The 12,203-nt window shown below is 35.0% G+C and overlaps 1 protein-coding gene across 1 annotated transcript; it reads left to right on the forward strand.

Moving 5' to 3' along the window:
- Positions 1 to 2,485: 2,485 nt before the first annotated feature.
- On the forward strand, positions 2,486 to 3,719 carry LOC127840879 (uncharacterized). The gene is made up of 2 exons (XM_052369313.1): positions 2,486 to 2,835; positions 3,145 to 3,719. Exons 1-2 carry the CDS (start codon positions 2,663 to 2,665, stop codon positions 3,602 to 3,604), a joined length of 633 nt encoding a protein of 210 aa, XP_052225273.1. The 5' UTR covers positions 2,486 to 2,662; the 3' UTR covers positions 3,605 to 3,719.
- Positions 3,720 to 12,203: the final 8,484 nt, after the last annotated feature.

Here is a 12,203-nt window from a genome sequence, read left to right on the forward strand (position 1 = left end):
ACGCCGTCTTATCCGATATTGCAAGTATCAATAGCTCGGCCAGTGAGTGTATTATGTTCGGACTATACGGCCAATTTCTTACGGACCTAATTAAAAAGAAGACATCTTTGGTTAATAATGTATGCTTAGACAAAAACAAAAGATCTTTTAAATAATGTTTGAAATATCCATATAAGTCGATTACGTGTATATCTGATACTGTCTGCACACAACAAAGCTATCAGATTACCCATCTGTTGTTGATTGTCAATTTCAGCGTTAAAGATAAATTTAAAAAAAGGAAAGTTTAGTATCAATCTTCCATTTTGAAAGCTTTCAACAATGTGGAATTGTGAATGCCGTGAAACACCGTGCCTTTAACAGCAGCATGGATCTGTGCATACCCAACTACTGTTGTTGATTTGACTAACACATTGGTTCTACAATTGGTTTTGTAACGAATTTTTTGTTTATTGTTTTTAATGATATATGGTGTCATTCCTGCTTTTATTACATTCAATACCACACAATGGAATGAATGTTTCCTTTAATTTATTGAAGCCGTATCGTCAAATAGCGGTACACACCTTTACATTTCTGAACACGAAAGTTCGTGTTATATAGCTCCACTCTAATTTGTACCAATAAATACAGACCCATGATGTGTAATCAATTCTGATACACTGAGAATGAAACATTCTTTTATTGTCCCATTCATGCCTAGCGTCCTGAAAAAAGGACATTGCAAACAGCGTAAACCCAGATGAGACGCCGCATGATGCGGCGTCTCATCTGGGTCTAGGCTGTTTGCTTAAAGGAATTTCTGTAAGAATTGTTCTAAATATAGACTAAAATATACTAGACATCCCTAATTTTGGAAATAAATTGATCCAACTTTTAAGGATGGGAGAGTCCACTGGGCATAAATGGGTTAACTATCTTGCTGCGTCCGGTAACAGGATACTTACAATTAGTTAGATTGTAATCCCCAATAATGGACACATGTTGGGTATTTCGGTAAACACTCCATAATAATGGACACATGTTGGGTATTTCGGTATACACTCCATAATAATGGACACATGTTGGGTATTTCGGTATACACTCCATAATAATGGACACATGTTGGGTATTTCGGTATACACTCCATAATAATGGACACATGTTGGGTATTTCGGTATACACTCCATAATAATGGACACATGTTGGGTATTTCGGTATACACTCCATAATAATGGACACATGTTGGGTATTTCGGTATACATACTTCTATAAACGACTGGAATAACAGCAGTAAGTGCTCAACATTTCAGGCAATTCAACGTAAATGCCAGAAGAATCTTAAGAAAAACAAACCATTCATATATAAACGTATACGAACAATAATCACAATAACTTGCGATAAAAACCCACATGGAATAAATGTTTATTACAGTAACACTGACATGAACGTTAGTTTAAACAAAACACTAGGTATAAACGATGCTATTATAAGCTTTCTTGAATAGTGTTGGTTATTCGATAGCTTGGAATGTAAGAAGTTAAACACATATATTAGTTCGCTGTGTGTTAAATAGCGTTGTCGATGCCTCATGTTCGATCTATCCGGTACATCAACACAATATTTGTCAGCTTGATTATACAAGTACGAATGTATGGTATTTTGATAAATATATCAGCATATGCATATACAATACAGGTATCGTATATACGATACACATTGTTAATATTAATATGTTGTTATTTTGTTATCTTAAACGGCAATAAAATAACACAAGTTTCAATAACATATTCGCGACAGGGTTTTATTATAACTTACTATAAATAAAAATAATTAAAGTAGTTACTTTTGTTAGTAATGATGTGTTCATAAGTTTAAGACTTTCAATATTAAAACAAGTATTTACTTGCAAAATAAGTATGTTTGGAACACTATTTATATGTTGATGGCTAAAGAGTAGATTAATTACAATACTGTATCTCAGGATTCGAATTTGCGTCAATTTGCTTCAAAATCAGACACGCTTCCAGTAATCCCTGGAGGGTTTTTACTTTAGCGCTGTTTATTAAACGATATGCTATTAATGGAAATTGTATCCAATATTTCGATGCAATAGTATGTTTTGCTTGGCAACGTTCACGATTGTTGTGAAACTGACATTATACCAAAATTAACATACACTATCCTTCAAATTATTGCCTTTTTTTACCTTATGCATGCGTATCATTTCATTTAAAAGTGCAAACACTAGAGCTAGTTCAGATAAGATTTTTATTACTTTACAATAACATTTTGTGAAATACACGCAAGGTTTTTTAATATACTAGAGATGCTTATCAAAGAAAAGCCTTTTAAATAAGTGACGATAAAGGCATTGTCAATTAAATGAATAAAACAATATTTGTGACACCGCCAACTTCTCTATTCAGATCTTGACGCGTATGTGAAGGCGCGCCAACAGATAATAAATGTTAAATTCCACATTCAAGTGTTGAGGTATGCCGCTTTATGCTAGCTTTGTTATGCTTAATATTACTAGAGTCAGTAATAATACTTAATTCTACAAAGTAACACTAAATGTGAATTAAACTGTTTATTTACAATGGTGGTATGAGTACTCGTTTAACCGGATTTATAGAATTGTAAGCTATTTGTGTTTGTGCACACGTGCATAGGTCACGAATGGCACGTTCAGGAACAGTGACTCCGATGAGTGTTGGTGCTATTTCTTTACACTCTGATGCAACATCTAGCACACAAGGGCTCTCCGACGACCCGAGGGCAAAGCTCATGTATTACATTGACAAAGTGTGTGGAGTCCTTAACTTGCGAGGGATCGATCCTTCATTGGACAGGTATGCTACCTTGTTGGCAAAGCGTTAAAACTTAGTGTGTTTATCCCTGGCTTTATTCCCTAATTATTTGTTATTGAATTTATCAATTCATGGAATCTATTTCGTCTTTAAAAGTCAAATTTAGAATGTTTGAATTGAAAAGACAATTTAAAATTATTTACACTGAAAATTAAATATGAATTAGTGAGTGAATAAATATACTTACGAACACATTATATAACATTACTAACGCACTCATTTATTCCATTGATCTGTTAATAACTCGGGTATTCTGTAGCAAGTGAAACCGTTTTAACTATTTACTTGTAGGTACATGGCGTACCACAATTACAGATCTGTAGACAAAAGCAATCTGGACCAACTGTTGATCCTGGCCAATGCGTTTAGACCTCGTAGACTGCTTGGTAGTTGTCTCTTCATCAATAATCAAATATGCGATAAAGCCGGTTTTACAACGATGACATTTCCAAAAGTACCACGAATAGAAAGACGGTTCAACATCGATGCAGACTTTGTGGATATTCCCACAGTGGGAAGGATTGAAATTACCAAAGTAATGGTTGTGAAAACTTCTTGGTTAAGATACACGTTCAATGTGCCATACGCAATAATAGAGCAACAGCTTCAGCGCTTTTGTCTAGAAGAGGAGGTAGAGGAAGAAGAGGAAGAGATGGAGAAAGATGAAGATAAAGAAGACGAAGATCGTAGTCGTCGCGATGATCTCAAGAAGAAACTTGACAAAGCGTGCTGTGTTTGCATTATGTGCTAATACATAATGCTGCGAAAATGTTTCTTAACAAAGTAATTTCAGACTGATTTTTGTTGAAATATAATGAATACTGCTCAGATAATATGTTCATTAGTAATATATGTGTTGTGTTGTTCAGGGGTAACCTTTCAAAATTAATTTACTAACGTAGTGAGTGTTAAAATATATATAATCGGAAATGAATAAATAGCTAGAATGTGACAAATTGATGTGTTCGTTTACATTATTCATTTTGCCTGTAATATCGTACACATATTGTAAACGAAACGTGACTCGTTTCAATTGCTAAATATGAAATATGAAGGTGTTTCATCTACTAATTCTTGTATTTTTTACCAATAATTGTCCAAGGTATTTCAAATAAAATTTAGTGTAAATATGTACTTAATTTGCGTTTGCGTCCCATGATTTTTCATTTTGAAGAACAATTGAGTCGCGTTCTGAAAAAAATGGGCTTAATACGTGTGCGTAAAGTGTCGTCCCAGATTAGCATGAGCAGTCCGCAAAGGCTAATCAGGGACGACACTTTCCGCTTTTATGGTATTTTAGTTTCCAGGGAGTCCGTCCTTACCGAAAATTAAGTTTAGGCGGAAAGGGTCGTCCCTGATTAGCCTGTGCGGACCGCACAGGCTAATCTGGGATGACACTTTACGCTCATGCATTAAGCCCAGTTTTCTCAGAACAAGGCTCAATTCGTCGGACATGTTGCATACATTTTATCCAACTGAATAAATGAACTTAAAACCGAAATAAAACAATATTCCACATAACAGCAATTATATATCAATTATTTCGCTTTATTCTGTAAATAATAACTTCGCTTTATGTTTTTACATACTTACATAAACAATTATTTCAAGAGTTATTCTAATGCGATTTTATACAAACTAGATCGCCTTTAGCGCTTCAATATTTTAGCAACAAACGCCGAAGATACATTTTACTTGCGTGACATAATTTTACGACGCTCTAAAACTAAGTTAGAGGCATTATATTATTATTTAGACAACTCTCTTAAAAAGTGTCTTCCGAAATTAAATATGTGATAGATGTACTCGCACACACATAATACAGTTCCTGTAAGGTGTTTTAGTTATCTGTTCAACATAATACAAGCTTATAAAACAATTGCAATCGATAAAACGCCTAACCGTCCACAATGAATACAACACAAGATAATACAGCGCCTTTAAGGTGACCCAAAGTCGCATATCTGATGGTTTACCGACAGGATTGTTCTTTTGTGCTTTGGACTTCTAATACAGTATACGAATCATAGCCAGGACTATTGTATATAAACAATTGTCTCTTTAGTTTATATATGAAATATTCTACAACACCTGCTTTGCTGGTACTTTGACTATGGATATTTACAATTTGATGGATATTTTACGGTTCAAAAAGTTGTATAAGCTTGCTTCGTAAAATTAAGACTGACTTCATTTTTGTAACATTTAATATGGAGGATTACTCGTCGTTTTTGAGTGGTGTTGACTTCAGCCCATTAGATTATGGCATACAACACACATTGTCGAAGGACCGAAGGGCGAGGCTCATGTATTACATCTACAGGATATGCAGTATTCTAAATCTGCCCGAGACCGACGCTTTTACAAGGTATTAATTTGATTTTTTTTCGTGACAGTTCGAATATAAGGTAACGCCCTTTTGGTTATGTTTATATATTAAAACAATACTAAATTCGTGATATTTGTTTCATTATTCAGGTGTGTTGCTTGTTCCTAAAAAGATTACATTGGACCATACTGTTAAATTACGTAATCAACTATGTATCTATTATTGATACATTTTTTTGAAAAGCATATTGAACAGAGAAAATTTCATGTGTACAACTTTAGCATACTTTTCCTTAACTGGTTACTTGTTATTCCGCCTTAGATTATTTAAAGAAGTAAAGCCTATCGATATAAAAGTCAATATCCTCTCATTAAAGTTATTTTACAAAAAATAATATCTCAACTCCTACAAAAATGACCTTATCCGATTGGCTTAGAGCGGTCACGTGTCCATGTTTTTTTTTTCATACACCCGTGTACTTTCCATACACCCCGAGTAATCGAGTAGTCGGTTGAGATATAATCGTTACATAGTTAGTAACTGATGGCGTATGGGATATACACAATCAGTTGCTAACAGTGTAGTTAATAATACCCATCACAAATCTGCTTAAACACATAAATAATATACTCACCTTATTATTCATAGGTTTAGCGATTACGTAAGTTTTCGAGAAATCGGCGACGAACACTTGCAGGAGTTATTGGATACCGCCTATATGCTGCGGCCTAAAGTCCTGGATGGTATATGCATGTTTGTCAATGACGAGATGTGTATGCAAGCTGGCTACGCAGTGATTTTGCTTCCAACATCTCACAGTTCCATCGGTGTTGCCGAAAGTTATGTGGACATACCAACGATAGGATCAGTTGAAATCATGAAAGTGATGATGGTGAAAGAGTCTTGGATACGGTATATGTTTACAAGACCTTTCACGAAGCTTAGAGAAGACTTGAGAGTGTATCGACTGAATATGGAGGAAGACGCGTACGTTAAAGCGGAGGAAGAAGCGTATGTTAAAGCGGAAGAGGAGAGATTTATACATGAACAAGAAAAAGGCCCTTCGTGCTTAATTTGCTGAATATAAATTAGTCATTTACTTTTATTTATAAATGGTTATAGTCAAGTTCATTACGTGATTTGGTTTATGTTTACTTATATACGTGTATGCGATTGTCTACTTGTTTGTATATTGCAAAGTCACATTAAGCCAAGTAAATAATTCGTGAAAAAATAGTTCCGTATTTCATATTATAGTTTTTATCAGATGTTTTTTGAATTGATACAAGCTAGAATAAAACGTTTATGTTGCGGGTAAATGGTTTAAGATGATGATAATAACACTATTATAGACGTTCTCAAAAGTTTTGTAAGAAATACATTTGCGCACATTTACTTGTTGATTTTATCTCAGTCATAATATATATAAAGTGAAAGTCCATATACAGGCAAAATTCAATACTTTACGATTTACAATGAGATAATTTTAATATTAATTTACGTAACAGCAACAGCCGATACGAGGACTATTGCACTAAATTCACACATGGTTCGACATATTGGAGTTTTCCCTGACGCGTACATAAATTGAAAAACTGCCTCGTCTATATAAAAAATTTGCACGCACAAAAAGACAAGTGACACCAATGGAATACCAAATACTGAGGTTATATATGCTGACTTCTAATAATGCACGTTCGATCATGAGGCTGTCCTTTCAACGAATAATTGATCCATTGTGTACACAGCGGTCTTACTGACCTATGAACTAACGCGCAAGGAATTGTGGGTAGCACTTCTTTTACAAGTGAAAAGTAAAAGCGAAAGTAAGTCAAGTAATCGTGCTTCATAAAATCGGTGTCAGTCTTAATAGAGTTTCAAAATCGCATTTAAACATATTAAATAACATTTCTTTAAACATCATTCCTTTTTAAACATAATATTTAACACCGTTTTTCTCATTATAAAAAAAATCATTCCTACGCGGAACTATTTTGGCGGAAGCACAAATCCCCAAATCAGGGGAATGTGATGCGTCCTAGCATTGAGGTGACAATAACGTTGTGACGTCACCATCTATGTATATAATAATAATTGATCGAGCCTTCGACAAATATAAATTTTACACCTGCGTGCGTGTAGCTTTATACTGCATGTGACAAAAACACACCCGCTTTAAGTCACATGTACTTGATTAATGGATTTAAGTAAACACATGGGCTTTCGACTTCAAATCGGAGGCATACGATATCGTCGTTCATTTTACCAATTCAATAAGAAGTCACGCTGCCGGTTTGCTGGGTTATCGGTTGCTTTGATTATCAATCTGTCTATGATAGCTTCACAGAGTGATCTGATTCAACAATTCTTACGAGATCAAACATAAACTTAACACATGCCATCAAACTGAATTGTAGAGGTGTAAGACGCCTTTTCTGTGTCAGTGATTCACAAGTTCTGTTTTCGCTGCCTTGACGTAAGCCGTTGTTTTTGCACGCGATGTAACATTTTTGTGTAAAAACTACGTGTACATTTCTGAAGCAATATAATACGAATTTGTAGAGTTTGTCACCATGCAGCGAAGAATTAAACGAAACATTATACATGTCCATAGGTTCACACGTTTCTAAAATAATATTACGCGCAATGCACGAAAGCTTATGAATCGAAACTTGAACACATATTATCGATATAAAGTTAAGATGTACACGACGCCCTTCCATGCCTTGTGGTCTACATGCTTCTGAATGCCCTGCTGACGAAATTACCCAAAAGAAAACGACAGATAGGTAAATAAAGGCAGTATACCCTCAAATCTTAAAGCTGTTTTGTATGTAACACAACTGCGCACTAGATTCCTAGCACTAAATGATATTTGATTGTGTGTTCTAGAATAACGTTTAAGTGATACCTATTGATGTTTTATTGATAATAAATGTCCCTGTTACTAGTGTCGAGACTTGAATACAACCTTAGAAAATCATTACTCACTTACTAGTAATTTACAAACGAATATTAAATTTACTTGTTCCCGATTTGGAAAATGATAAATTGTACCGAAAAACACAAAATTAAAAAATGAATGTAATAATTTAAGTCAAACAACATAAATAAAAAAACTTTCACTTTATACACATTTTTTTAATATCGTTTGGTTGATTACCATGAAAAACATTCTTCACAATCGCGACCTATGTAAAAGAACGAGCCAGTCCGATTGAGATAGCTCAATTTTTTCTAATCGGCATACCTCGCTGATTATCATTGATAAAGGTATAGGAAGCTCAGCTATAAATAGGACAACATATTCTGGGAAAAGGATTTAATAATAGTTTGACAACGTTAATTTTAAATCAGTTATATTCAATCAATTATATGTTTATAGATAACTTAAACAACTATGTATTTTCTGTATTGTATTTGACATTTGTCGGGGTTCAGTAAATAAATTGCGAATTAAACGTGTATAATTAACTTTCAACGCGATCATGAGTGTAAAGAAAACGAATTATTTCGAAACTGCCATTTGTAAATGTTGTAGCGACTATGGTATATAAACAGTATAATAGCCATCTTTTATCTTTGAAACTCGCTCTTATGCGTTCTTTCCCATTTTGCATATTTAATAAACTTTTCAAACAGAAATTACAGAGGCACATCAGTGCACATACTTTGTTTGATAATTCATTCTTTTGTTGGATATTGTTTGCTGTTTTAACACACATATTATGTAATATCGCGGAGATTTAGTAAACCTTACCATGTGCTCATGGGCGAAAACACGTATTCAAGTGCTCTTACGACTATGTGCTCATACCTACTTTCGGGAATCATCATGAAATTATTGCCGTGCTATACGGACAAACATGCCTAAGCTTAATGAATTAAAGAAAAAAACAATAATCAAACGAGAAAAATTATGTGTTCATGCTCATGGGCATGTGAAATCACGTCCGTACACACAGCATCATTAACTTAGGAAAGGAAACAATGAAATATAAAGTTTGGTATGATATACATGTGGAATTTAAGAGCATGGTGTAATTAAAGAGCATGTCAAGTTTTGAATTTATATGCTGAAACGTAAACGTAAATATAATCCACAAACGTTTTACTGTAAAAGAACGTTTTTTAAAATAAGTGGTACAGAAAATACACGTCGAATATCTTTTTAAAGATATTGCTTGTTATATTTGATCGAGAATGTAACCCGCCTCTCAGTTTCGCTAAATGGATCGAGTTTCCCACGGGTACTACTTCCCCGTACCCCCAATTTTTTTTCGTACCCTACATTTTTCGTACCCATTTTTTTTCGTACCCAAATTTTTGCTCGTACCCACATTTATTTTCGTACCCCATTTTTTTTCTTCCCAATTTTTTCCGTAACCAAATCTTTTTTCGTACCCACTTTTTTGGGCATAATTTTTGTACCCAAAATGTTCGTACCCATTTGTTTCCTACCCAAAATTTTCGTACCCACATACACAATTGTGGTGATGTAGATTAACTTAAATAGATGCTTTTATATCAATCCTGTTCAAAGGCATGTGCGTAAAGTGTCGTCCAAGATTAGCCTGTGTAGTCCACACAGGATAATCAGGGACGACACTTTTCGGTTGTACGACATTTTTCGTTTAAATGAAATCTCATCTTAGCAAATCCTATTTAGGCGGAAAGTGTCGTCCCTGATTAGAATGTGCGGACTACACAGGCTAATCGGGGACGAAACTTTACGCACATGCATTTTGCCCAGTTTTCTCAGAACACGACTAGTTTAATCACTAAGCACGAAAACCCACGTGTATCCCATTCATGTAATGATGTTTATTATTTTGTCGTTCAAAAAGTTACATTATTCAAAGTTACAAAACAAATCAACTCAATCGATCTTCAACCTAAAACACACACAAACAAACACACAAGAAAATGACGCTGTTTTATATATTTAACCACGTGGGAGTTATCTAGGGCAGAATCGTACACTGTTGCATTAATCGTTATTTTCCCGAATACTTGTTTTATCAAAAATATTTCAATCAACATAAGAATAACTTGCAACGCAACAGTTTCTTAGAGATAAATGCGCTTTTGTCTCGGCAAAAAAGATTGTACCGACAGTGACGTGATCCCTTTAGAATATAACTCATGTCGGATGTCATTGCCAAGTGATAAATCGCAATGTGATTTCATCTGGTGCCAATATTAATTTGGATGGTATTGATAAATGGGAATATGAGAAGCTTTTAAATGTAAATGCAATCGAAAAATAACCTGTACTGCTTAACGAAAAAAAAACGTTTGTCTTTTTTGAGATTAGCGTGCTAAAATATTGTATAACATTGACATTTAGTAGAGCATAAAAGTTATATTTACATCTTTTTATCATATACACACGCATGTGCGAACGCACACTCATTCCCAGGCATATGTATATGCATACATACACACATACATTTATATGGGGTATATAATTATGCAACCCCTGCATATAACCTGAAAAAAAGGATTAAAACCTGCGTTTAGATTTCATAGAAATTGTATTACATAATTAAGGTCATATAGGTAGGGCCTACACTTACTAAATATAAATTTAATACCGAGTAGTTAGCCCTATCGATACGAAATATAGGACTTTCTAGGTAAGTAACTACATGTTTAATATAAATGCATGTTTACAAATGCTTGATAACCGAGCTTTCTCCCTTGGAAATTTCATAACTTGGTCATATCATTGATCACAAATTAATGTTCGCGTTTCAATTGCTTGGACAATGTAAATAGCAGTTTGCTTTATTGTTTGTTCATTTTTGTTTGACGACAGTATAAACAATATATGAATATTTGGACAAAAAATATGAAAAAATAACGTTGTATATATGGTGTTTGTATATCCTGCAATACAGTGCATTTTTACAGAAAATGTAATTCGCTTTCTATTTCGCCAGTATTGCAAATTGTCAAACCTGTTAGGCTCTAGTTACACCGTGAGATCTTCCTGTTTCGATTTTTAGCCGAAGGGTTCCGTAATCCCCACTTCACACATAGACGCCGCTTCCACTACGATCAAAGCATGCCCGAAAACGTGGCCGATCGTGACGAATCGCATGAGAAACGTAGTGGAGTCTTCATAAGCGTAGTATGATCGCGGTAGAGTCTTCATGATAGGAGAGCTCTACGCTCTCGCCACGCTTATTTTGAACATGCTCAAAACAAGCGTAGCGGGATCGTGGCCAACAAGAATCGGTGTAAAGTCGTAAAAAGAGCGTAGTAGAAGCGCCGTAATCGTACAGGTAGCGCGAAAGCATCGTGGAGAGATCTTCATTATCGTAGTAAAAGCGCAGTAAAAGCTCTGCGTAGCGTCGTAGTATGATCTTGAATCTCGCGGCAGTAAACACAGTAAACGTTTGACGTAGGGGCATCGTAGAACGGTCGAAATGAAGACCATAATTTTCCAAATTGCTTGATTTCGACTCCGATCGGCCTCGATCCTTTTTTCAGATCGTGGCTTGATCGGGATGATCGTCGTAAACTCGCAGCTATGTGAGAACGGGGGGGGGGGGGGGGGGGGGGGGGGGGTAACGAAGTTGTGCAAAACTGCGCCTAAATGTGCGCACAAATAGGTTGTCTAGGTATGATTCCTGTTCGTTTGTGACTTAAACGGTTTGTATAGTTCCAATTTGGGAAATGTATTTAGTTAACTCCACCAGTTCTGTCAGTATTGGGACTTAGTACTTTCTATTAATTCATTTACTCATGTGTGTGGGTTTGGTACATGCTAGTTAATCCAAATGTACTTTAATCTCTTTTTTGCTAAGTTAGCACTTTATTTAATCGGTCCAATTTAAGATTGAAGTGTGTGTTCAATAAGAAATAATTGTAGCATTTGTTAATGTATCTGGAGTCGGGCATGCTTATAATGTTTAGCCAATATTTTAGGCATCTATTTTGTGAACAGTTAGCGACCATAATCCCCGACGCTCGTGATATTTGATGTTTTTTCACCAACACAAAGGTACCTTTT

The sequence above is a fragment of the Dreissena polymorpha genome, chromosome 8 (genome assembly GCF_020536995.1).
Source record: "Dreissena polymorpha isolate Duluth1 chromosome 8, UMN_Dpol_1.0, whole genome shotgun sequence".
Taxonomy (NCBI): domain Eukaryota; kingdom Metazoa; phylum Mollusca; class Bivalvia; order Myida; family Dreissenidae; genus Dreissena; species Dreissena polymorpha.

Bases quoted from the DNA above. Each gene is read 5' to 3' on its own strand.
- LOC127840879 (XM_052369313.1), top strand. From the start codon at position 2,663: ATGGCACGTTCAGGAACAGTGACTCCGATGAGTGTTGGTGCTATTTCT. The intron at 2,836-3,144 runs GTATGCTACCTT...ATTTACTTGTAG, and splicing joins ATCGATCCTTCATTGGACAG to GTACATGGCGTACCACAATT.